This window comes from Talpa occidentalis, unplaced genomic scaffold (assembly GCF_014898055.3).
Source record: "Talpa occidentalis isolate TD23 unplaced genomic scaffold, MPIMG_talOcc4v2.1 talOcc4.2, whole genome shotgun sequence".
In the NCBI taxonomy this organism is placed as follows: Eukaryota; Metazoa; Chordata; class Mammalia; order Eulipotyphla; family Talpidae; genus Talpa; species Talpa occidentalis.
This window is the reverse complement of record NW_023602073.1, coordinates 71,596,569-71,622,577: the sequence shown is the minus strand read 5'-3', so window position 1 is coordinate 71,622,577 and position 26,009 is coordinate 71,596,569. Positions and strand designations below refer to the sequence as shown.

At 38.8% G+C, this 26,009-nt stretch overlaps 1 protein-coding gene across 3 annotated transcripts in view; it reads left to right on the top strand.

Annotated features, from left to right (window-relative positions):
• PKHD1 (PKHD1 ciliary IPT domain containing fibrocystin/polyductin) overlaps window positions 1-24,439 on the top strand; it is a 445,188-nt gene extending 420,749 nt beyond the window's left edge. For all 3 annotated transcript variants that reach the window (XM_054698860.1, XM_037519857.2, XM_054698859.1), the window contains exons 66-68: window positions 2,716-2,874; window positions 4,931-5,053; window positions 22,304-24,439. In XM_054698860.1, the coding sequence (XP_054554835.1) occupies window positions 2,716-2,874; window positions 4,931-5,053; window positions 22,304-22,761 (740 nt within the window). In that variant the 3' untranslated portion in view covers window positions 22,762-24,439. The remainder of the gene's footprint in view (window positions 1-2,715; window positions 2,875-4,930; window positions 5,054-22,303) is intronic.
• Window positions 24,440-26,009: the final 1,570 nt, after the last annotated feature.

Genomic DNA, 26,009 nt, shown 5'->3' with positions numbered 1-26,009 from the left:
TCTTTCTCCAGAAATTCACATGGCCCATTTACCAGTTCACCCAGGTTTCTTCTCAAATATTACCTCCTCAAAGAGGCCTTTTCTGGGTCACTCACTCTGTTACATTATCCTCTCCAACCCCTCCCCCATGACCAGTCCTTTCTCTCTCTTCCATCCTTAGTGTGGTCTTCTTCATGCACTTATCGCTGGTGTCAGCCTTTCCTCATATTTGCTTGCTTGTCTGTTGCCTGTGTGTTCTGTCCCCCACTAGAAGCTAAATTCCAAAAGGGACATGAATTCTGCATAGTTCAGCATTATATCCTCAGGGTGAGAAAATTCTGGCACATCATAGGCACACGCAAATATTTATTTATGAATAAATGAGCATATTAGATTATGAGTAAGATTGCATTTAAAATAAATGTTCTGCTGCTAAAAATATTTGAAATCTGGTGGTCTCCACCCTCAGACCCACATTACTGCCCCAGGCTTATAAACTGTTCTCCCTGTAGCCTGTCACTATCTGTGCTGTAAACACATCTGTGGACTGAGCTTCTATATCCCATGTTACTTGTGCCACTTCTCAGCTCAGAATTTCCCCTTCTAAGACATCTCATTGCCTTCAGAATATAGCCAAGGACCTTATGACTCACATTGAAGACCCACCAAAATTTTCAGCTTTAGTCATCAGTATTTGCCAGCATTAATTTTGTGAACAGCAGTTGCTCATTTCTCCTTTCTATCTTTATTTGCTTCAGATGCTCTTTCCTCTGGGATGCTTTCCTGGATCACATCAATGGAGAATAACCTTCCAAAGCAATTGATTTGCATTATTCTCGGAGCATTTACCACATCCTCATTTGTATTACAAATATTTGAATATATATCTTATTTATTTTTGAAATTGTAAATATCTTAAGCCTGAGAACAGTCACTTATCCAGTTAGCAAGGTAAACAATCTCTGAACAATCATTGGAAAATAGAGAAAAGAAAGAAGGATTTTTGTTTTCACTTTTTGTGAATCACTGGTAAAATCTATTCCCCTGTCTCTGGGCTAGATTTAGCTTATTCATATGCCCATAAAAAGCAACTAATTGATAACGAATAAGCCAAATATGGCTCAAGTGTAAGATGTACACACAGGAGAACCATTTGTAGCTAATTTTGTTATGGTAGCGTTGGGACCAAGTCATGCAGAAGTCAAAAGACTGATGATCTTACTGTGACTTCCAGTTCAATTGTGAGGTTCAGCTCAAGGAAAGCACAGAAAAGGAAAATAGAGTATTTCCTTGTGTGGAGAGAACAAAAGGTGCTTTTGCCAGAGTTATCCTGATAAAAGCGGAGACTTGAGGTTGGTTTGTTTTGAAAGCTATTTCAAAAATGCTGACAATAATTAATTTTCATAGGCACATTTTTTGGTAACATTTCATTTTTATATGAGGTGTAATGGACATATGATAAACTATTCATCTTTGATGTGTAGTATGCGATGCAACATGTTTTGTTGAATGTATACTCCCGTGAAACCATACTCCCAATGAAGATGAAGAATACATTCAGAGGACTCCCTGGTGGTGCAAGGGGTTAAACACAGCACTGTGAAGCTATCCACAGCCTCTGCAGCATGAGTTCGATCCCCAGCTGGCCAGGGAGCTACCCACATGGTGTGGCATACCTCTCCTGACTTACCCGTTGCTCCCCTCAGCAGTGTATTTCAGTCAATCTGCCTGTTCTGCTCCCCACTCTGTCTCTGGTGAATACTTTCACTCCCCACACCTCTGGCCTGTACCCCAGCTCTTGTATGCATAAATAAATAAATCTTTTAAAAAAATATATTCAGCATAATGCTGCTGATGTTCATCCCAGTTTCTCTCTGCCTCCTCCCTTCCTCCATTGCTTCTCTAACCACCCCCCTCCTTTTCTCTTTTCTGTTTTTTTTCTTTTTCTTTTTCCTTTTTCTTTCTGGTTGAGAAGTACTCCATTGTCTGAATAAACCACAGTTGGTTATTCATTCGCCTTTGAAGATCATTTGTTTCTGGTTTTGTGATGATGCATAGAGTTGCTATGAACATTTTTGTGTAGGTATTTGTGTGTATAAGCAAGTTTCGCTTCTAGATTCTTCTATGTCTTGCTTCATAAATAATAATGGAGTGAAAGCCAAATTTTCCAACTTACAAAAAGGATGACATTTGAGATGAATTCTTAGAAGATGTACCCTATAAACAGCAAGCTGCCCATTTTGCCCCATCACCCATAGCCACTGCTCTACTCTTAACTTTCCTAATGGCAAAATTCTCCTAACTCTGAAGTAGGATTTCTTGTACCCCTGTTACTATGTGTTACATACCATATTTTAGGTAGGATGAAAAGTCACAGCAAGTAGTTTCATGCATTCTGGAGCTTAGAGCATTTCTCATCTAATTAGAAAAATATCAGCATGAAGCTACTGTGTACATCAGTGGAAAAGGTAAATCTGAGGCTAAAATGTGAGACCTGAATGAATTCCCCACCAATAATAAACAGAATGGGAAAGAACAATCTATTATTGTCCAGACCTTGTCATCCTTCAGAAGTATAAATGTTGTAATTATTATTGATTCATTTATCATGTAAATTCACTAAATGCTTATTGAACCAACTGTATACCAGGTACTGTTGTAGGGATATCTTTTCCACACACATTTTTATTAAAGGAGCATCTTATTAATATGTTATTGTTGGAAATTTTTTTCCAGGGGCCAATTTTACAGCTCGATCCAGATCATTCGCTGTCTCTCCTGTGATGAGGATGGAGCCATCCACCCTCATCCTGGCTGCTTCTTTGAGCTCAGTGGTCTCCTGGTTGGCGCTGTGCTGTCTGGTGTGCTGTTGGTTAAAGAGAAGCAAAAGTGGAAGTATGGAGACTCATTTCTAGAACTGAAAAAATACCATCGTATATAAAATAAAAATGAAAATTTTTCTACCCAACAAAGAACTTTGTATGAACCTCCACAACACATTGAACCACATAGAGCCACATTATTTAGCTCATATAATAGAGACAAAGATTTTGTAACCCAAAATAATAACAGCAATAATAGTGAAAGGTCATATATGTTGAATAATTATTATGGATCAGGTTCTGAGTATTTTATTTTTTTTTTTATTTTTTTTTTTTTATTTTTTTTTTTTTTAATAGAGGCATGTTTTATTTATTTATTTGTTTGTTTGTTTGTTTTGTTTATACATGCACTGGGTACAGTCAGAAGCGCGGGAGGGTGAGAGAATTCACCAGAGCCAGAGCGGGGAGCAGAGCAGGCAGAAGGACCGAAGTACACTGCTGAGGGGAGCAGCGGGCGGCAGGAGAGGTCTGCGCGCCATGTGGGACCCTCCTCTGGTGGCCGGGGAGCAGCCGGGGATCGAACCGGCACCGCAGAGGCCGCGGGCAGCTTCGCAACCCAGCGCTCAACCGCTGCGCCACCGGGGAGGCCCTGGTTCTGAGTATTTTAGATGCAAAAATCTCTCATAACAACCCTAAGAAATAGGTACAAATAGTAGGTCTGCTCAGGGATATAGAACATAAGACATAGAAGAGCCAACTAACTTGTCCAAGGTCACAGCCAGCCAGAAGCCAGGCAGAATGATTCCCTTCAGGTCTTGTTCTCTGAAACACTTTGTGTGTGTGTATGTGTGTGTGTATGTTGTACTTTCTGGTTTGAAAGCAAAGAACTTCCATAGTTTTTACTCTCATGTGATTCTGTGAATTATGTGATTTAATTCTCATTCTGCATTTTATAGCTAAAGTTACAAGCCAGGCAGAGACTGCCCACTCTTACCCCATCTTTTTCCTTGTTTCCCCAGGTCTAGAGCAAGCTACTTTCTGCAGTTACTAATATATCAGTTACCTCAGTGTTCTCATCTTGCTCTTTCAATCTTTAGATTTCTGTGGACATATATTCCTGTATTAAGTCCCCATATAGTCCTGACTGGAAACCAACTCCTAACTGCCTTTAAAAAAAACTGTAAAGAAAAATGTAAATGTAAAAACTTTTTATAAAAGTCACCTTTGCGTGAGAAATTTGCATTTGCTTATACATCTTTCTGTATTCTTCAAATTTCTGAAATTAACATAACAAAATGAAGTGTTCCCCATCTTACTCATGGAAATGGATCCTCTGAATTCAGTTGTATGGTCAGGACTTAACAAAATTTTGGTCTCCAGGTCTTGTTACACTCCCAATAATTATTAAAAACTGCAAAGTGCTTTTGTTAATGTGGCAAATCTATCAGTACTTCCAAAGGGCCTCCCTGGTGGCTCATGGTGTTAAGCACAGCATTGTGAAGCAATCCACAGCCTCTGCAGCACAAGTTCTATCCCCAGGGCCAGGGAGCTACCAACATGGCACAGCAGACCTCTCCTGTCTCACCTGCTGCTCCCCTCAGCAGTGTATTTCAGTCTGCCTATTCTGCTCCCCACTCTGCCTCTGGCGAATCGTCTCACCCCCTGCATCTCTGGCCTGTACCCCAGTTCTTGTATGCATAAATAAATAAATCTTTAAGAAAATATGTCTGTGGCATTTTTACAAGTCTTTTTTTATGTGTGCCTTAAGAGAATTCTCCGAGGATCTCTTACCAGCTTCTGCACTCTACCTGTTGCAATGTATTGTTTTGGCTGAAGATAATTAAGAAAACACAGCCTCACACAGATACATAGTAGAAAAGGAATGGGTATTCTAATAGCCATTACAGACAACTGTGGCTGGTCCTCTCTGATATTGCATCCAAACTAGACAAGATATAGTTATTCAAAATAAATGTCAATTGTACTTTCTGCATTTTGTTGCATGAAAATCCACTAGTGTATCTTGCACTGTGGATGGAGTTATTTCCTATGCATGGAATAAAAAGTGACCCTGTAATTATTTCAAAATGAAATGTCAAAAACTCTCACCACTTTTTTCATTAACACAGAAATAAAAAATGAAGAGATTTCTGAACCCCAGACTCACGATCAAAAGAATCACATCCACATTTCAGCCAAGATGCAGGCGTCACGAGTAGAAGCTGAAAAAGAAGACCCCATGATGACAGAAGGTAAACTTGAACAATGGGGACCATACCCAACACAGGAACCCACTGTGGGTGACCTGCAGCCTCCCTAATTGGTTCTTAGTTTCTCAACCAATTTTATTACCCCCTCTTTGGTCATTGTTTCTTCTCAAGGAAATTATATCCCAGTACAGGAATACAGAAGTTCACCTGATTTCTTCAGTGATTAACCAGTAATTCCAGTTAACATTTATGTGTTTTTTTCTTAGTAGATTATTTAACATTTGAATTTATTACACAAAGAAAGAAAACACAAGGGGATAAGCATATAATCTTTCCCTTAGTTATTGCAAAGCTGCCAGTTTGGCAGCTTTATTGAATTTGGGATAGATAGTGTCATTGCCAAATACTCACTCTGCAATTAGTTATAATATAGCACCCTCAAGAAATGAATCAGCTTGGTTAAGGCTCTGCTTTGTTGTTTAGCTATACTTTTAGCAAAATGTATTATTTGCACACACTGTCTATTACGCCTGATGATTTTACTTGTTATGTTGTTAAATCACCATTAGAATCACTGCCAAGAAGAGAAAAGACAAGCATTTGCCTCAGACCATTGCTTTGTCTTTGTCTGTCGATGGACACAAAAAATACGAAGCAGTGGGCACAACATAGATTTGCCAAGTGTGGATATGGTGTGGGAAGACTATTCATGTCATTTCCATGGATCTGAAACATTTTGAAATGTGTTTCAAAGAGAAGATTATTCTTGTTTTAAAATAGTAGCCAATTATCATATTTTTCTGCTTGAAAAGGATTACAAATATTATAGTTCCTGAGGACATGTTTAATCAAAAATAGTAGCCTAGGTTTGTTTTTCCTCCAACTAGTTGAATGAACTCTAGTGAATGTGTGTATGTGTGTGTGTGTGTTTATGTAGCTGTTTGTGTTATTTTCCCTTGGAAAAAATGAAATTTTTTTTTAATTACCAACAAATGTTCCAACCATACTCTAGTAGCTGGGCCAGCATGAGACAATGTAAATGGGTGAAGTTGAGAAGAATGTATACCAAGAAAAGAGGACAGAAACGCCTAGATTCCACCTGAAACCATTTTCATTTTGGTTTCAAGAAGCTTCTTGTCCAGCTTTTTGTGTGTTGAAAATGGTCAACTGAACCCAGCTCTGTGAAGAGCAGCCTATTGACTGCATTCTTCAGCAAACAGCAGGAGTGATGCTAATCTTCCCCTAATCTAATATGGCCATCTACATGAATCTCAGTTGCCCTGCTTAAATTAACTACATTAAGCAGTCCACAATGCCTGAGTGTTTTATTAAGGAACATTTTTTATGTGGTAGCTTATTAATAAATTATCAGGAATGAGACAAGGGATAGGGCTCCTGAGGAAGCGTTCAGATGGAAGAGATGAGAGTATCAAAGAGGCCATTTTATTAGGCCATCCAAGTTAAAAATAGAAAGAGATGTGTTATCTGAAACCTCCCCTGGGGTTGGTAGTGGATTTGTTTCTTTATTTCTAAGCTTTGTCCAAATCTTAAGAGCATCATTTCCAAGACAAGTAATGAGGTATCTCCTGCTTTTCTTTGGAAATTATGACCAGCTTCTAAATGCCTAATCATTACTACTTTAAATAAATTTGGTTTGATTTCATGATTTCCATGGTATTTTAGTTTTCCTCTGGGTTTTTAAACTTTCAGGATTTTCTGATAAAGTGATTTGCTTTCTCTCTTATAAGCCCTTTGTATTTACTAAGCACTAAATTTATTTAGCTGATAGAACTGAGAATTTCCACTTTCCGGTAGATTCAGACTATAAGCCCACTATATTATGGCCCTTACCAAAAATTATATAGATGCAGGAGAGGTTTTAGAGAGATATGATAGGGGAAGAAGGGAGTGAAACATATATCCAGCATATTTTACTGTTACCAGAGTTTTTGATGTATAGAGGCCCCTGAACCAGTTTTTAAAACTCATACCTGCTCATGTCATTCTACTGCTCAGAAAATTTAATGAATCCCCTTTGTCAGTTGGAGAGACAGGAGAATGCCACAGTTAGGAGCATAGAACCCAGGATTTCAACAGCTGTGCTTAATCTTGTCTCCCTCGTTAACTTACTTTGTGGCTTCAAAAAAGTCTACTGTGCTCTCTTCAGGAAAACTGCCATAATTATGCCACTGTACATTGGGTTTGTTGTTTAGATTGAGTAAGTATCACTGAAGGGTCCAGAAGAACTTCTGGCATATTGTATGTGCGGCATTGGTGTTGTGTATTATTGGCTCTTCTTCTTGTTATTTAAGACTCAAAATTCTCCAAGACCTGAAGAATTCTCCATCCTGTCTTTGTAGTCTTATTTTGGACTTCTCTTTCCCACCCCCTGATGACACCACACTACCTCACCCATCTAGGACTTATCTGCTACCTTCACCCACTTGTTTGCAGTGTTCACAATTGAATTATTTTATTCATCTGTGAAAACCTCCTCTCTTTTAAATACCAGGTGAAATGATGTTTTGTTTCTTCATAGTCTTCTCCAATGCCTCCCACATCACTGAAGAGGAGTGTTTTTCTCTTTGGTCCCCAGAGTACTGAATATATTCATTGTGCATAGATGTTCATAGATGTCATTGTATGTGGATGGCCAGGACAATGCTTCTCTCACCCAGGGGCAATTTTGCCGCCCCCCCCCCAAGTAGCGTAGTAAACTAATCCTGCCTTATCTAGAGCTTTCCTAGTCTTAAAAATGAAAGTCTTGTGTCCTGGGAGCTTCAGCCTCAAATAGGTTGTGACAGTTGGTCCAAAGGCTGTTTGCAAAGTTTGGGGACATTTTTGCTGCCCAGCTTGGGGGAGAGGATACTGCTGGCATCTTGTGAGAAAATATCAGGGATTCTGTAAACATTTTACAATGACACGACCACCTTCACAGCAATGCTTATCTGGCTTCACAATGCAAAGGTTGAGGAACACAGGCAGAAGCTATGTTGGGCTTCCTACTCATTTGTGCACCAGCCTTACCTCCTTCCCAAGTATGGGGTCTCAGCTGCAAGCTTGCCCAGTTCTTGATGGTGGAAGATGAGAAAACAGGTCATGGAGCCCATGTGTGAGGAGCAGGAACAAGTCTTTGTTATGACCCAGCAGGAGATACACAGGTAGTGGCAGCATCCACCAGTGGCAGACCCCTGGGCTCTGGCCACAGCAGTGGCCCTGTGGCTGGTTAGAGACCTGTGAGATGCTGTGAGAGACCCACCAGAAAAGCCATATTAACTTTTATATGATTTATAGACAAAGCTGGCTGAGTGGAAAGTTTAGGCCCAATTTACACAAGTATGTTTTTCCCACTGTGAACTACACATCAAGGTTACATATTATTTACTTGACCACATCTCAAGGCTGCAAATTATCTACTAGGCCATCTGTGCTGGAAGGTCATGGTAAAAAACAGTTTGAGAAACTCAGAAAACCCTATGCTTTCCCATAAGCCTACAAACTGTTACTCATCTTTGTAACACTTAGGTGAGAGGTAGCTGGAATGACTTAATGAATAGAATTAGTAGAACAATCCTAGATCATCATCAATTAAGTATAAGTATAAAGCAATCGTAACAAATAATATGTACTTGAAGGATTTAAAGATGGGAGAGAATGCTAGGAGAAAGAAAGAATATCATTATCCGAAATTATAGTTTAGTTCCTCTAGCTCTACAGCATGTCACACTGTTTCAAATCCCATTTGCCAAGGGCGTGGATGTCCAGTTAAATTTCAATTTTGTATCATACCTTCTCAACTGTCCTTGTTCCCCTAATTTGATTCATTGCCTCTGGATCTTCCAAGATAGACATCTCAGAATTATCTTTAACTCCTGTTACCACCCAGACCCCTTTGCTTGGTATGTTTTATCAGTTCTGTCTCAGCAATATCTTTGATTTTCATTTTCCCTGACTTCAATTTCCAGATGTCTTCAGTTCAGTATCAGTAAGTACACTTCTTACAAATGTTTATCTCTCTACTCGATGTTGCGGTTCAGGTGATGGGGTTCCATCTGTGGGGACCTTGGGTCCATCTGAGAAAGAATTCAGCGGACGTTCCCATTTGTCAGCAAAAGGCAAGTTTATTCAGGAAAGGAGACTCCTGCATAGACACAGACTAAAAGATGAGAACTGCCATTTTCCAGAACAAGGGGTATTCTTTTATAGTGTTCTTTGATGGAGTTATTATGGAAATTATTGCTATGGGGTCAGATTGGGTTGATAATCCTCTCTGTCCCCCACCTCTGGCTGATAATCTTTTCTGACCTCACTTTAGATTCCTGGAAACTTCCATTGCCAGGTTGAAGCTAAGATTCATTAATCATCCCTACCCCCAAAAACTTCTGGTTTTGTCCTTGTGAGCCCTAAATTTTTCCATTCTAAGTTTCCATCATCCCCATGTCTTTTCCCTCGAGATAGTAATATATACATGTATCTAAATTCTGCCATTCCTTAGATCAAATACTTTTTCTCTTTTTCAAATTCTCTCATCTGAAAAGAATAGTCTCCTGTCAACTCTGAAAAGACTTCTGCCTCATTTCATGTGTCATTTAATAGTTTCTGTGTGGAAGGTCAGTCCCCACATAGGGGTTAGATAGACTTTTCTCAAATAAACCCAGGAATGCCTCTAGTCACCTGGCTTGACAACTAGAAGCCAGTCAAGACTCTGAGAGCCTCAGGAGGCCTATTACCATTACTTAAAGAATGCAGATGGTTTTATGTGAGAGCAGTAAGGGCCCTGTAGGCTAGGAGGAGCTTCTATTCTTACTCAAATCATTTACTCTACCCTAAGTAAGGAAGAGATCAATATCTTCTAAGTTTCTGTTGTTCCTTTTTGAATGGAAGAAACAGTCACTGTTCTCTCTATGACCTAAAAGAATGAATATTTGGGGGCTCTCACCCAGTTCTAGGTTTATTAGTAAACATGTTCTCTTATTTCAGAAACTTGTCTTTACTAAGGATGAAGTAACCCCCTTCTCATTGGTCATGTGAAGTCTCCCCCTCTCTGTCCTTGATCATCCCAGGTCCCAAAACACAGGATATTTATTCCTCATCTGACCCATTACTCTTTAGAATTTACAACCATGTGAATTTCCCATACATATCTTATTAAATTATTTTTCCTTAATTAACTCATGTGATGCTATTTTCATTACTCATCTAACTTGGGAAGAATAGAGGTGAATGGGATGATTTCTTCTGCATTCCAATGTACACATCCTGTCCAGATCCTATTGTGTCAATTCCTTTTCTATTCTAATCCCACGTTGGGCGCCAAATGATGTCATTTTTGTGGAGTTGCGGGTCCTTGGGTTTACTCTGGGAAAGGTTTCGCCAGAGCTCCCGTTTTGGCAGCACACAGTGAGTTTCTTCGCGAGGCAGAGAAGGTGGTGATTTTAAAGGACAAGTTTATTAGATAAGGGATAGGATAGTAAAAGGCACTTGCATAGACACGAGCGGGCAGGAAAAGCTGCCTCTTAGTGGGGGCAGCATGAGGTTTTATCCTCTTCTTTTGGTGGGGAGGGGCTCATCTTTGCAAGTGGTCAGATTGTTAGATTTTTGCCAATTTTGGACAACAATTCAAAATCAGAAAGGGACCAGAGATTCCAGGTTGAGGAGTAGAGATTCCAGGGTAAACCCAATCTCTCTATCTTTACCCTCAGGTTTGTGCTCCACTCCCTATAGCAGTCTGATCTTGCTTGGGCCTTATGACTTGTGATAAGGCACTGGTGCCTAAGGGTCATGACCTCTAAGTTAGGTTAATGGTCCTGTTATTTTCTTCTACCCCCAACTCCTTGTGAGTCAGGTTCTGGTCTTGGGGCGCCTCTTTTCCAGTCTTTCTATTCTTGTCCTCCATCATTATGATATTAGACCATTGATCTCTGTTATTAAGTGAATGAGGAAGGTAGAAATGAAATGAGTCATAGACCCCCTTCTTGTTTTCTCCTTTCTAGAGACTCCTGGATTCTAACATTCTCCTTTCTAAAGACCCCTGGATTCCTTTCTACTACTGGGAAAAAAAAAAAAAAAGACTTCTCTCTTCTAAAGGAGATATAGAAACCTTACTCAGGTTCACAAAATTAAGAGCAGGATAATGATTGCTTATCTTTTGTGGCCTAATAATAAGCAGACTGAATTCCTGGTCCAGGCAATGCCTCCCGCTGACCACCTCAGTTTCCTGTCCCACTTCCTTGTCACCAGGTTTGTCTTTGCAGGAGGGACTCTGCTGCTTACCTCAGTGCTGCTTCCACAAATCATAGTGCAGTCTTCATCACTTTTTTGGGGGGAGGGGGTAAAATCCATGTACTCAATGTTGGTAATGGAAAACTGACATTTAAAAAGACAAGGTATTGGGCCTCCCTGGTGGTGCAAGGGGTTAAGATGCAACCTATGAAGCAATCTGCAGCCACTGCAGCACGAGTTCCATCCCCGGTCGGCCAGGGAGCTACCCACATGGCTCAACAGACCTCTCCTGCCTCGCCCAATGCTCCCCTCAACAGTGTATTTCAGTCAATCCACCTGTTCTGTTGCGTCAAGCAACACCACACTGATAAAGACACAGGAGTCATGGAGCAGGATGCACAAGGCAGGATGCTGCTGAGAGCAAGATTCTGGCCATTTTTATTGGTAGAATAATCATAGAGCATCAGCTACGTGCGTTAGGAGGACAAGGAGAAAAGGATGAGTGAAACTTAGGAATATCATCCAGGGCTTGGGGGGACATGAGTCTGCTGACCATATTATCAGCTTGACGACCAAGTGTTGTAATTGAAACTAGACTCTAGACCCCAAGCCACGGTCCTAATCTTATCAACAAGGCATTCCACTGATCAACTTCTGGGGTCCCTTGTCATACATCGATCCTTGGCCTCCCGGACATTCCCAGTCATACCTCATGATGTATGAGTCGGGAGTAAGTTTATGCATCCATTCTCAGCCCCCTGGGTGTTCCTGGTCATACTTCTTGATGCATACCCTTCCCAGAGTGATCAAGCTTTCTGCTCTTGATTGATATGAAAGGCACCTTGCAAGGTGTGGCTCATATGACTGTGACTGGACAGTTCTGACATTTGTAGCAATGCAGAACTGCAGGTAACCAAAATGGTGGCTGAACAGGCTGCTTAAGTCCAGCAGCCACTTAAGTCTAACAGACCCACACTGTTCTGTTCCCAACTCTGTCTCTGGTGAATCCTCTTACCCCCCACACCTCTGACCTGTACCCCAGTTCTTATGCATAACTAAAATAAATCTTTAAAAAAGAGTGAAAAATAAAATAAAAGGCAAGGTGTTATGCACACTTGACTGTGACCACCAACTTCAGGGATTTATCTCAACTACCTTAGTGTCCACTGATTGTATGTGGTATGTGCTGTGAAAGTAAAATAAATCAATTTATCTTTTGTAAGTACAAATCTTTGAGAATGATGAAGCAGTGAGTAAAAAGAAGATGTCCAGAGACAGAGTGAAATAATTCAGGTCTAGAGATTGTCCCAAGTTCCCAGGAAAGTAAAACTATATCTGAAACTTATTGATATTTAAATAGCATCCCTACGTCCTATAATTTAAAAAGTTATGAACATCTCCCCCCCTTATAAACATGAATAAAACCTAGTACTTATTCCTTCAGAAAACTTCTTTTTTTTTTTTTAAACATTTATTTATTCATCCTGGTCTGCCAGGATTGAACCTGCACTACAGAGGCAGCAGACAGCTTCGCAGCACTGTGCTCAACTGCCTGTGCCACCGGGGAGGCCCACCTTCAGAAAACTTTTTAAAAATTAACCAGAATGGGTCTCCCCAGTGGCGCAGTGGTAGAGCGCAGGGTTGTGAAGCTGCCCGCGGCCTCTGCGGTGCTGGTTCGATCCCCGGCTGCTCCCCGGCCACCGGAGGAGGGTCCCACATGGCGCACAGACCTCTCCTGCCGCCCGCTGCTCCCCTCAGCAGTGTACTTTGGTCCTTCTGCCTGCTCTGCTCTCTGCTCTGGCTCTGGTGAATTCTCTCACCCTCCAGTGCTTTTGACTGTACCCAGTGCATGTATAAACAAAACAAACAAACAAACAAATAAATAAATAAATAAAACATGCCTCAAAAAAAATTAAATTAAAAAAATAAAAATAAAAATTAACCAGAAATAAGAACATGCCCACAAAATAAGATGAAGATTTCATTCCAATGCCATTTGCAACCAAGATCCAATATCACATTTAACAATGGAACAGTAAAAGGATTCCTACTCAAATGAAGACAAAATATGGAACTTGTTCTTACCATAATTTTATTACATAAATTTGGGGATGTAAACAAATGTAAAACAGTACAAACAGTATTGGAGAAAATACATGATGGTTTGCAGATGATATAGTTGTTTAATGATAAAAGAGTCAACCATTAACTGCCGTAATTTATAAATAATTTAAGTAACTACTTAAATAAGATTTCAATCCATACAAAATAATATTGTATAAACCAATTATATACAATTAAGAAACAAGAAAATATGTAGCAGTGCAAATAATATGCTGTCTTGGAATAAAATCTTATGAGATGTATTAGACTTTTACAAAAAATACACTGTATTTTATTGAATAATTAAAGAGAAAATTTGAACACATAGGGAATTATTGTATGCATTTAAGTAGATTGACTAATAATGTGAGTTATTCCTAAATTAGCTTGTTTTAATGTAATTCCAATCATTTTATAGATGAAAAGTGATTGTAAAGTTTTTCAAAAATATAGATCAATGATAAAAAGCTACTTTTTTCCTACAAGAAATTGATCTTATATTAGTGGGAATGTGTAGCCAAAGAGATAGCATTTTTGTTACTATTTTTAAAACAAGCTGATACTAACACAAGAATATATTGGCATATCAGCATATATCAATGAGATATAGATAGAGATAGTAGGTACGGAAATATAATATGTTGTAAAGAAGAGAATAAAAAAAGTAGAAATATTAGCCTATAAGTGGATGTGTAAACCTGACTATTTAGAACATTTATCAACCTAAATTCATACTTCAAAAATGCACCAAGGTTAAATTCTACATGAGTTAATGATTTAATTAGGTTTACTAAAACCTACATATTTTTAGAGTATTGTACAATCAAATGTTGATCACTTATAATATGACATGGGATTAATTGTATTTTTTCCTTCTTTATATTTTAAAATTGTCCTTACCTTTCAACTTGGCATGTATTATTTGTTAAAAATAAATAGCAAATGAACAAATAATTATGCAAATGAACAAATAATTTAGAAAGGACATAGGTAATAGAATTTATTAATATTACATATAGCTTCCTCAATGTGTGGGCAGGGCTGTTGCCCTAATTGACAAATGAGAAATGAAGGCAGAGTGTATTTTTCCTGCTGGTTGATCAACTATCCATCTCTCTATTTTAGGTATGTCTTAGACTCAAAAGTGCAGGTAATTATATTGGGCCCTTGGGATTGAATCCACATCATCCCACACTGAGTGTGATATAGTGTGCCAGGGAAATGTGAGTAGTGCAGGTGGGATCATTCATTGTTAATGTTCCCAGTGCAAAAGAAGCTAGTGACCAATACCCATGAACATTTAAACTCCCGTGCACAGTATGTATTTGTTGTCCAAGAAGGTTTTAGAAAGAGAAAGAACTTAAGAATAAAGTTATAATCAACTGTGGGTGAAACTTGGCCCCAAATTGGAGTCCCACTTTTCTTAGAGAAGGGATATGTGTTCCCGTATTTCATTGTGTTCTCGTGAAAACTTAATCAGAACTACCAATGGGACTGTAAGAGGAGTAGAGGGACAGTTTGAAATCTCATGTTTTCATTTGAGTGGGAACTCACCAACAATGTAGAGGTGGAAATAGGCATGCCGACTCATATGTTTTGATACTGTTCTTCCTTCCCTAAAACCCAAACATTCTACTGACTGCCTTAGGACACATATCTGCTATAAATTCATTTTTTATCTAATTTGTCTGAGATCTAAGCTTCCTGTGGAGGTCCAAGATCAAAGGATCTGATTCTTTCTGATGTTGGCGCTGACACATAATGTGTGCTGACTTAGTTCTGTCTATAACCTCGCAGTGGGAGGTGGCCAGTCTCCCTGGGCACCTTTACACAGCGTACTTTCATTTTGGCTGGGGAATCTGTCAGGTATGTTGCTGATTGGAGCTGCCATGTAAATAATTCATAGGAGATTTTAAAAGCTACATTTGTGTTAGTCTTTTATGAATAGATGCAGACTTGAAGAACAAGTGGAAAAAGACTTACAGGTTTGGTCTTAAAAAAAAAGGATAGCAATATCTTCAGTGGATAGGAAATAGGTGACTTGGAGTGTTGGATTCTTCTTTTGTGAAGTGGTATTGGTTTTACAAAGGGATAAAGATTCAAAGCCTCATTTCCTTTTTAAAATTGGCTTCTACTTGGCGAATTATGATTTTTGTTCTTTGGTTATTTCATGATCTTGATAAACTATGTCTTTTCCTCCAGGGGGGAGCAGTAATTAAAGACATGACAGTAAGCTCAGCGCTTGGTGTAGGACTGGGCATGACAGGGGGATTAGGATAATGGCACAGAAAGTCCCTCCCTGAGGGAACTCAAAAGTCCTAAGAGGAAGATGAGATTTTCATACAAGGAAAGGTGACCAAAAATAGAAGCAGTTGACAAGGCAAATGTGAAACACCAGTTGGCAAGTATTAAGGCATAAATCAAAGTAGTTTGTGTTGTGCAGAAAGAGTTCTTGAAGGAGTTGAAGATCCCATAGGGAATTAGGATAACATGAAGGTTCACATAGCTGTAAACGATAGAATAATCACATAGTTAGGTGGCCTTGGGGATACATGCTAGGCACAAAGACTGGAAATGGAGAGAAAAGACATACTTAACATTCTGTTCAAGAATATTTGATGTATAATGGAAACAATATGGTTACTTCATCTCAATTTACTGTTCAAATCAAAAGTTCATTACATGTATTTATATTATGTCATTACCTTCTCTCTTCCTCACTGCAGATCCCATTTGTTGTTAGATTAGGAGGTAGGGAATTGATTCCCTTTGTCCTGATGCTGTATCAAATAGTATGCTATAGACATGAATTCTGTCTCCTAACAGAAACCAAGAAAACTGTTAGTAAAACGAGAGAGGAGTATTATACATAGGCTAATAAATTAGGATGTGCATTATCTAAAATAGTAGTTAATGAATTTGGTGATGATGTGAGAAAAGCAGGGATGGGAAATGTCAATGATAGTGTTTCTACTTCCTTACTGGTGGTTTAAGATGGTTTTCAACCTTTTATTTTTCAATGTAAGACACAAAAAGATGGCATTCACATGGAAGCCACACTCCTATTTTATATCCAAACAAACATTCTTCTTAATCCCTCATTATTGTTTTTAACTTGAAATGGTTTTATGTGATGATTGGAATACAGATTCTGGAACCAAAAATCTTGAATTCTATTAAATAAGAGCCACCACTACTTTGTGTGTGATCTCGGAAAGTTACTTAATCTCTCTGTATTTCAATGAGCTCCCTTTAAAAGGGAGATAATAGTACTTAATTTAGAAAATTGTTTTAGGGGTTAAATTATATATACACACACATAGATTATTAATATACAATATATAGTATATTTTATATAAATTATGTGTGTGTGTGTATATATATATATATATATATATCTCATAGGGCCCAACATGTAGTAATTGGTATAACTGATGTAGAAGTATTACTTTAAATCAAGTGATTATAATTTAGTATATATGTCAAATTATAAAACTCTAAACTTAAAATTTATGTAATGTTATGAACCAATGTTATAAACTTCAATAAAATAACATATATGCTTATACATGCTATTGTAAATTTCACAGATAAAAGGTAGTGGAACACATAATACACAAATAATAAAATATATAGTATTCTTTATTCTAAAAACATTAACCTTTCTCTCTTCAAAGAACATTGAAATACATATAAGTAGGGTATCATTACTATAGAAGGACCTTGAATTTCCTTTAATTTGCTAGAAGGACCTTGAATTTCCTTTAATTTGCTAAAACTATGCTTTAATAACTTCATTTTGAAATTTGAACTATAGTACCTACTGCTTATAAAAAAAAGTTGCGGACTTTACTTTCCTAGTGGCGCAGGGGCTAAAGTCTCAGTGCTATCGAGCTATCACCAGCCACTGTGGCCTGAGTTCAAACTTCAGCCAGAGAGTTAACCCACATGGTGAAGCAGACCTCTCCTGTCTGGCCCACTGCTCCCCTCAGCAGTGTATTTCAATGGATCCACCTGTTCTCCCCACACATCTTTGGTGAATCCTCCTACCCTCCTCCACCTCTGGCCTACACCCCAGTTCTTGTGTCCATAAAGAAAGAAAAACAAATCCTTAAAAGAAATAAGTTGATATACCCCTCAATATGAAATGTATTATGAGAATGAGGAACTGTGTTAGAGAATAACTTTCTGAGAGAAGACAGGTGTTTTGGGAGGTAAACTGAAGAAAAGAAAGAGGTCTTAAAAGATTGGGTCAAAAAAATCAGTGTTAGGGTGTGTTTTAAGGTAATTTTTCAGATTGTAAATGAGGAAATTGAGTAAAGAATTAAACCATTTGGGCGCAGAGTAGGGTGCAGCCAGCGTCTAAGCCCTATGCATGTACATAAGTGATAGACTTCAAAGGAGTTGGATTTGGGCACTCTGCTGAAAGGATTTGGAAATATTGAAGTTAAAAAGTATGGTTTTAAAAATAATGTTGATATTTAGACCAACATTTATCTTAAATTTCAAAAAAAAAATCCTCCTGTGAATGGTCCTTTTGTTTCTTCCTCCAGTTTTCTTCATTTTTACAGTCATCATTATCATCCTTCACCCCACCATCATCATCAGCACATCACTAGAACACAACAGCTGAGCTTGATAGGGTCCTTCATAGTTTACAAGGTACTATAATGTAGCTCATCTACTTTCATGACAACCTTATGAAACAGCAAAAAAATCACCATTCTAAAGTTAAATTACTTTTTCTAACAAATCCAGATATAGGTTTGAAATAATTTGTCATATTCCAAAACCTTTATTCTTACTACTCTAGGCACATGTGCCAAAGTGCTTTCTCTCTTTCACACACACACAGTACTAACCAGAATGTGAAATTAGATTCTTTGTTGCTATGAAATGCTTCTTGAGATACTTGTCTCAAAGAGCTTTCTGCTTTCTCGAACCTACAGTTCTTTTTTTTTTTAATTTATTTCTTTATGTATACAAGAACTGCGGTACAGGCCAGAGGTGCAGGGGGTGAGAGGATGCACCAGAGACAGACACTTGCTAAAATTCTTTATGAACAAGGAAGTCAGCAATTTCTGATGGATTGCAGTTCTTAATGGAAAAGGAAAGTAATATCCGTAGTTAAAAGTGAGATCGTTTTTCTGGAAGACAAAAGCAGAGTAAGATCATGTCCATGCTTTCAAAAAGTCAAAAAGATAAAATATATTTCGGTTCTTATGTTAATTTATATATTCATTCAACAAAAATTCATTACCAACTCTAACCATGAGGAAGCTGTGCAGTAAACAGGCTAAGAGGGACATTTTTTTATTCAATTAGTTTCTCTTATTTTTACCAAGGCATTTTTTTTCTGATGCAGTAGAAATATACTGTTTTTCATTCCTGGAGTTACAAAAATACTTCTAGCTTCTGTTTTCTCATTTTTCAATGGGCATAGTACTAAAGTCCATGACCCATATCTAAATTTTCTATATTTATTATCCTGTTTCTCTTCTGCACCATTGTTATAACTCATCTTTGAATGTGTCTATTCAACTCTTAAAAATATTTGACTCTGGTTTACTGTTCTGTTTTTCTCAGACTAGTGCAGTAGCCTAACTCCCTCCTAGTTCATTTTCTTTAGTTTAGAAAGGATGTTCTTCCTGAGATGGAGGTGATATATCATCACACTATTTCAAAATTTACCATGACTCCCCATCTTCTATGAAATAAATTCCAGTCTCCTAAGTAGGGTTTTCATGTTTTTTGATTCATTTTTGAGCTGTCTAGTTTTATCACATAATTTTTATACCAACCCTTACCCTGTGTACACACCCACATCTGCTTACACAACCTAGGTTCTCAGTCTGCAGCTGTTTTCAGAGTCCCTAACATGCCTTATTCTTTTTTTTTTTCTTTAAAGATTTATTTATTTATGCATCCAAGAGCTGGGGTACAGGCCAGAGGTGTGGGGGGTGAGAGGATTCACCCAGAGACAGAGCAGGGAACAGAACAGGCAGACTGACTGAAATATACTGCTGAGAGGAGCAGCAGGAGAGACAGGAGAGGTCTGCTGAGCCATGTGGGTTGCTCCTTGGCCAGGGATCGAACTTGCTGCAGAGGCTGTGGACAGCTTAACCCCTTGCACCACCAGGGAGGCCCCCTTACTCTTTCTTGCTGCCCCACTTCCCCCTATGCTGGCCCCACAGTGGAATGCCTCCTGAGCATACTGTCCTTTGAAATTCAAAAGTCCTCTGTTTTGTGAAATCTCAGGCAGGGTTGAGCACATCTTCTTCTCTCTTCCCTAGTATCTAGCTATTAAATTTACATTATTGCTTTTATTAACCAGCTCCGAGGTCTGTTTCCTGCAGCCCCAGGTCAAGAGACATGTTCCTAGGTGCTGTGTTATCCCATGGTCTGGTACAGGCTTCATGAATGTTCTTGTTTAATGTTTGTTTCTACTATCAGAACATAAACTCCAAGATTTTAGGAGCAGTTATTAACTACTGCTGTAGCCCTGGTAGCAGGTGCTCAGTAAATGGTGAATGAATGAACAAGATAACAAATTGAGTAAATAGATGAAGAATGTCTGGAGGATGAGAATGACTTCTACAGTTTGAGCTCCTGAAAAGGGATTGCATGAATGATAAAGGGTAATTAAAGAAAATAATGGGATTTGGGGAAAATAGGACAAGTTCATTCTTTTGAGATATTGATATTGAAACTGGAAATGTTAAAAACCTCAGGAACCAAGGTATTTAGCAAATAAATACAAGTCAAGCTAAGGGCTGACATTTAAGAAAATTGGTGAGAATAGGCTGTGCATGTAAAATATGGGCAGTTGGTGGGGACTGGGGAGACTTTGCTAATTTACACACCTAGCATCTTTCTTCTTGATCTTTTTTGGTGGCTTGTTTTAATGTGAATTTATGTAGCATTTCTGTGTTTATTTTAATGTGAATTTAAATAGTGTTTCTATGTGAGCTAAAGATAGCTACAGATTACTAATAAAATAGCTGTAGATTACAAATTTAGGGTTACATTTTTTTTTTTTTTTTTTTTTATAGAGGCATGTTTTCTTTCTTTCTTTTATTTATTTGTTTGTTCGTTTTGTTTATACATGCACTGGGTACAGTCAGAAGCGCGGGAGGGTGAGAGAATTCACCAGAGCCAGAGCAGGGAGCAGAGCAGGCAGAAGGACCGAAGTACACTGCTGAGGGGAGCAGCGGGCGGCAGGAGAGGTCTGCGCGCCATGTGGGACCCTCCTCCGGTGGCCGGGGAGCAGCCGGGGATCGAACCGGCGCCACAGAGGCTGCGGGCAGCTTCGCAAGCCAGCGCTTAACCGCTGCGCCACCGGGGAGGCCCTAGGGTTACATTTTAAGGTAAGCTGTAGGCAGATAAAAAAATACTTGTGAAATCAGATTCAATAATTATGTGAGGTGGTAAATTGCATGGTGTTTAAGTCAAGCAGCTAAGTTTGAGTCTTGTAAAAACCCTTAAAATTTTCTGATCTAGGCCAAGTATCCCTACCCTCTGTGCCTTTGTTTCTCCTTCTATAAAATGAAGATAATTATAGGACTAGGTCTATCAGGTAGCTAGAAGGAGTAAACGAGGAAGTAGGTGTAAAATATTAAGAGTGCCTGGTTGGGCTGAGAGCACAAGTGATTTTATTTATGATGGTTATTATCTATTAAATCCTATCTTATCACAATCTCTGGGAAATACTTCATGGATTCACTTTATTCAAACTTCAAATAATCTTATGAGGTATACACTGTCATTATCACTGGTTTATGGATGAGGAAACTGAGGCATGCAAAGGGTAAGTACAATTTACACATTTATTCAGTGTAAAAAGAACCTAGCTAGAGAACTAATTGTATTTGTTTAATTCCAGGTCTATATCCTTAGTTTCTCGGCAATGTAGCTTCTAATGGCCAACTTTTATGTATTAACTAACTAATAAAATAACAGTTTTGGTCAGTTTGACTGAATTGTATCAGTAAAACTCTCTAGGGTCCTTGTTCATCATTGTTTATTGTTCAACTACTATGATAGGTCATTTATATATAAAATGATCACTTTTTAAACCATAGAGTTATCGTTATTTATATAATAAGTACATCCTTCAAAGAATAAGGGCATATTAGGACAAAAGTACCCGGACTATCCATTTAAGTGGTCAATGCCAAAGATGTACTCTTCTGAGTTGAATATTAATTTGATCAATAGGGGGAAAAAACAAATGGAATGTCACCTCTAAAATAAAATTCATTTCGGTAATTGTTAAGGAGCACCTAGAGTAATGTGATGTCATATAAGTGATACTATTGGATGAGATTGGCTTTAGAACTCATATTTTTAAATACAAGTGTGAGGTAACGTACTCTCACCTGACTGTTGTCTACTTTTCTCCCATATGTCCCTCATGCTGACAATGAAAATTCCTGTGATGAAAGTGTTTTTCTAGGAAGCCACATTATTGAGAATTTATTGGATAATTAGTATTAATAAAGTGGGGGGCCTCTCTGGCGCACAGGGGGTTAAGCACAGCACTGTGAAACTATCCACAGCCTCTGCACCATGAGTTCTATCCCCAGCAAGCCAGGAAGCTAAACCACATGGCACAGCAGACCTCTCCTGCCTCGCCCGCTGCTCCCCTCAACAGTGTATTTCAGTCAGTCTGCCTGTTCTGTTCCCCACTCTATCTCTGGTGAATCCTCTCACCCCCCGTATCTCTGGCTGTACCCCAGTTCTTGTATGCGTAAATAAATCTTTTAAAAAAAAATACAGTGGAAATGGGATACAGTGGGTTTTATTTAAATAATAAAATATTTCCCCTGATATTTGGAAAGCAATGCATCAATGTAATTCACTCATTGATTATTTATATGATCTTTTCTGGAATGCTAACTATGCAAAATGTGTAATCAACTGATTGAGATCTTACTCCATTTCTTCCCCTACTTCTTTTCTCCGCAGATATGAGGATGAAGGTCATGCTGGGCAGGCTGAACCACCTCCCACACCAGTCCCTGAATGGGGTGTCCAGGAGGAAGGTTAGCCGCCTTGCTGCCCGAGAGGAGGAGGGCAGCAGCCGGGCAGATGCTGCTGGGCCTTCTCCCAATCTGACCAGTGGCACATCCCATAGGCACACCTGTCTTCCAGGCTCTCCTGCTCAGCAGATGTACCTGCAGGAGTCTGGAACCTGGAAGGAGGCCCAAGAGCAGTTGCTCAGATACCAGCTGGCAGGCCGGGATCAGCTGCTGCTTCTCTGCCCAGATCTCAGACAAGAGAGACAACAATTCCAGGGGCAGAGTCAGCTCGCCAAGGCAAGTGACAGCTTGGGGCTTTCCCAAGAGAAGCAAGCCTCCTGTGGTGCTGCTGAGGCATTGTGCCTTCATTCACTACGTCCGGAAACTACTCAGGAACAGCTGTGATCAGGCGTTGGTGTGGGCATTTGGACTGGAAGTCTGAATGTTCACGTGAGCGGGGTTGACGGGGACTGATAAGTGGGGACATTAGAAGAGAGAGCACCTTGACTTTGCATTCTTTGTTGAACCCTAAAGCAGAAGGCGGTCATATATGTGCTTGTAACTATGAAAGTGTATTTACCATGGGTCTTGGTCCAAGGATGGTCAGATCACAGGCTCCCATATATTTGTTAATTTTTTACTCATTTTTAATTTAACCTTCTGATTTTTACCATGTTATAATGTATAATATTGATTCACACCATTAGGGGGTGTAATTAAGCTTCCTCAGGGATTATTTAGTAGCACCCATAACAATTTGAACTTCTCTTATGGAAGGGCTCATGGAGATATCTGGTTAGCTATAGTTGTTTCTGCAGTGTTATAGCAAAACATATTTCAAAGACAGAAGACCATACTCCCTGATCTCAGGCAGCTTCTTAATTTTTACAAGCTGATTTTATTTCATTGCTTAAATTCAATCATTATGTGGTGTCTATAGTAGAACAAACAAATCAAATGTATACCTTATGACTATTGACACGTGAAAATCAATATTCTTGTGGGTTTTGCTGATATTTTAGTTAAGGAAAAAGATATAAAAGCTGCAAGTTTGGGAAAGGAAATTGTTGATGGACCAATGTTGTTTTTTCAATAATCTTTCTGTTAGAAACTGCTTCAAATGTTTAACTGGAAGATAATTATATTTGAAGGCCAGAGATAACCAAATGCTCATCTGGATTATCAACTAACTAATTTATCAGAGAACTGATTTTGAGGAAAGAAAATTCATTCCAATGAAGGGAAGGAGGAATTCGGCCATGTGTAGCCTCCCTGAACTATCTGTGTACTGGGAATTTGGGAATTGTCATGGACACTAGAGCAGAGGGTCCACTGTTTGATAAGTTGTGTAAGATAATCAAAGTTGTGTAATTCACACATTTGCAGATGGCCTGCCTGTGTTCAAAGTAAAGGAGACTTTAAATAACCTGTGTTCATCACTTTGGATCTGGAAGATCTTCCACTCCAAAGGAATAAAACAAAGACATGAGAGACAATGAGAATTTTCAGAAAGAACTTACTCTTAGAATTCTCCTTAAATATAAACTAGAATTTTCCAATCTCTGAAAGATGAAAGGGCTGTCCTATGTTTAAATTAGTATAGAGGAAGGAAATATACCCTTCTTTTGCAGAATTTTAAATGATGATGCTCTGGAATTTGCCCCATAGGAGGTAATGGACAAAAGCCATTATCTGCAAGGCATCAATGAGAAAATATATCTCCCCTTATCATGTGTTGCCTGGAACATTCTCAATCTCTTGGTCTAGATGTCTTATGGGCTTATTCAACCTGAAAACTGCCAGCGAAAGGAGATAATAGCCTTCGTGGTGATATTGTGTTGGATTCTGAAGGAGAATGAGTATATATTAAAATAGATAGTCTCTAAGAGTTTTCAATACTGGCTATCTGTGTTTAAGATTGCACTTGACAGGCAAACTGCTCTATAGAAATTCACTCTGGGGAACAAGGTTACTGTCTGTAGGGTAAATCCTCTTTAGAGATGTGTTTTGTTTGGGAACAAACAGTGTTTAAAATCATAGAAAAAAAAATGCTTAAGCAGAATATGCCTTCTCTAGTTTAATTAGTATCTGCTTTAACTTGTTCTTTATCTTATTTTTGTAACTTCCTTGTCTATGAAGTAATTTGTGTTTGCAATCTTTACTTCAGTACATACATTTAGTTCTCAAAGGGCTGCAATCTTTGAGTACAAATACATTTCAGAAATTAAGACTTTTGAGGATGGTAACATGATAACAAACTTAACACTACCTGCTAAGGTGTGTCCACACCCCCTTTCACTTAGTTACTTGTTTCACCACCTCAAATTCCAGCCCAGATTGTTTTCTTGAGCTTCATACTGTTCATTCAAAGCCTACTGAAATTTCCACTAGCATATACCACAGCCACTAGTGATTAACATGCCTTAAAACCTGCCCTCCTCACACTTTCCTTAGCACAGTGCACATCACTGCACTCAAACCACAACTCTGGGAGTTAAGTATTATTCTTCATGCTCTTCTCTGACTTCCCAGCAGTTTGCTACCAGCTCTGTTTTATCTATTTCTTCCTCATCCTTTTTTCTAATCTTTACTATCTTCTTACCATCCTCCACATGCCAAAGGGCTGATCTTTCTGGAAGGCAAGTTTGATCCTATCCTTCTATTTTGAAACAACCATAATGGACTTATTAAGTCTACCCCAGGAAAGTTGAGCATCCCGGAGGCCAGAGTGGATTCCTTGGACCAGAACGGCAGTCAGAAAATTCCAGAGGAACTCTAACATGTGGCATGGAATTTCAGAGTCTAACCAGAATCCTCCAACCCCTAGGTAAGCTAGTCCTCTTTTTCCTACTAGTAAAAGGGAGTTTTGAGTAAATGCTGGAAGCAAAAAAGAAACTCTTGGTTTATTCATGAGCCAAGGTGAGCTGATTAGATAAAGTACCACTATAATTTACACAGCCCATTAACATGGGTAACCTAATAAGCATTTCCCAGCAGAAACAAACCTTGCCCTTTATCCAAATCAATAATTGAAAAATATCTTGTTAAAGCCAAACTCAAAAACTAATCCTTGAAAGTTGACTGTAGAACTGAGGCATTCAGAAGGGGAAAGGAGGAGAGATGGGGAGCACAGAGTGGAGAGGGAGAATAGTGGACTATGGTGATGGACTGTAGGGTGCCTTGGTGATGGGTGCAATCATATACTTCCAGAAAACCAACAACAATGTAAACCAACATTATCTCAATAAAAATTTTACAAAACAAGAAAAATATTTTGTTCCTGTTTCATTTCAAAGAATCTCTTCTTGCCACCCTATTTCTGATTTTCTATGTATAATGGAGTCCTTCCTCCCAAGATACTGACTGAACAAGCTGAAATTCTAGAGTACTCAAAAATGTTTATAAATACTAATGGAAGTTAAACTTGAGAGAGAAAAATGAATGAAGCTAAGACAGTTTTGAGGTTAAAAACTCCCAGATTTTGGGAATTGTTTTCATAGAAAGTACCAGACTTTGATAGAACTTCATGAGCCTCCCAGGGTGTAAAACTGGACCCATCTGATTTGGTTTGTGTTTTACAGCAGTTTTGCCTGTATCATTGCCCCACAAGACTACTGAGTATCTTGACATCTTTAGCTCCTCCAGGGCTCAGT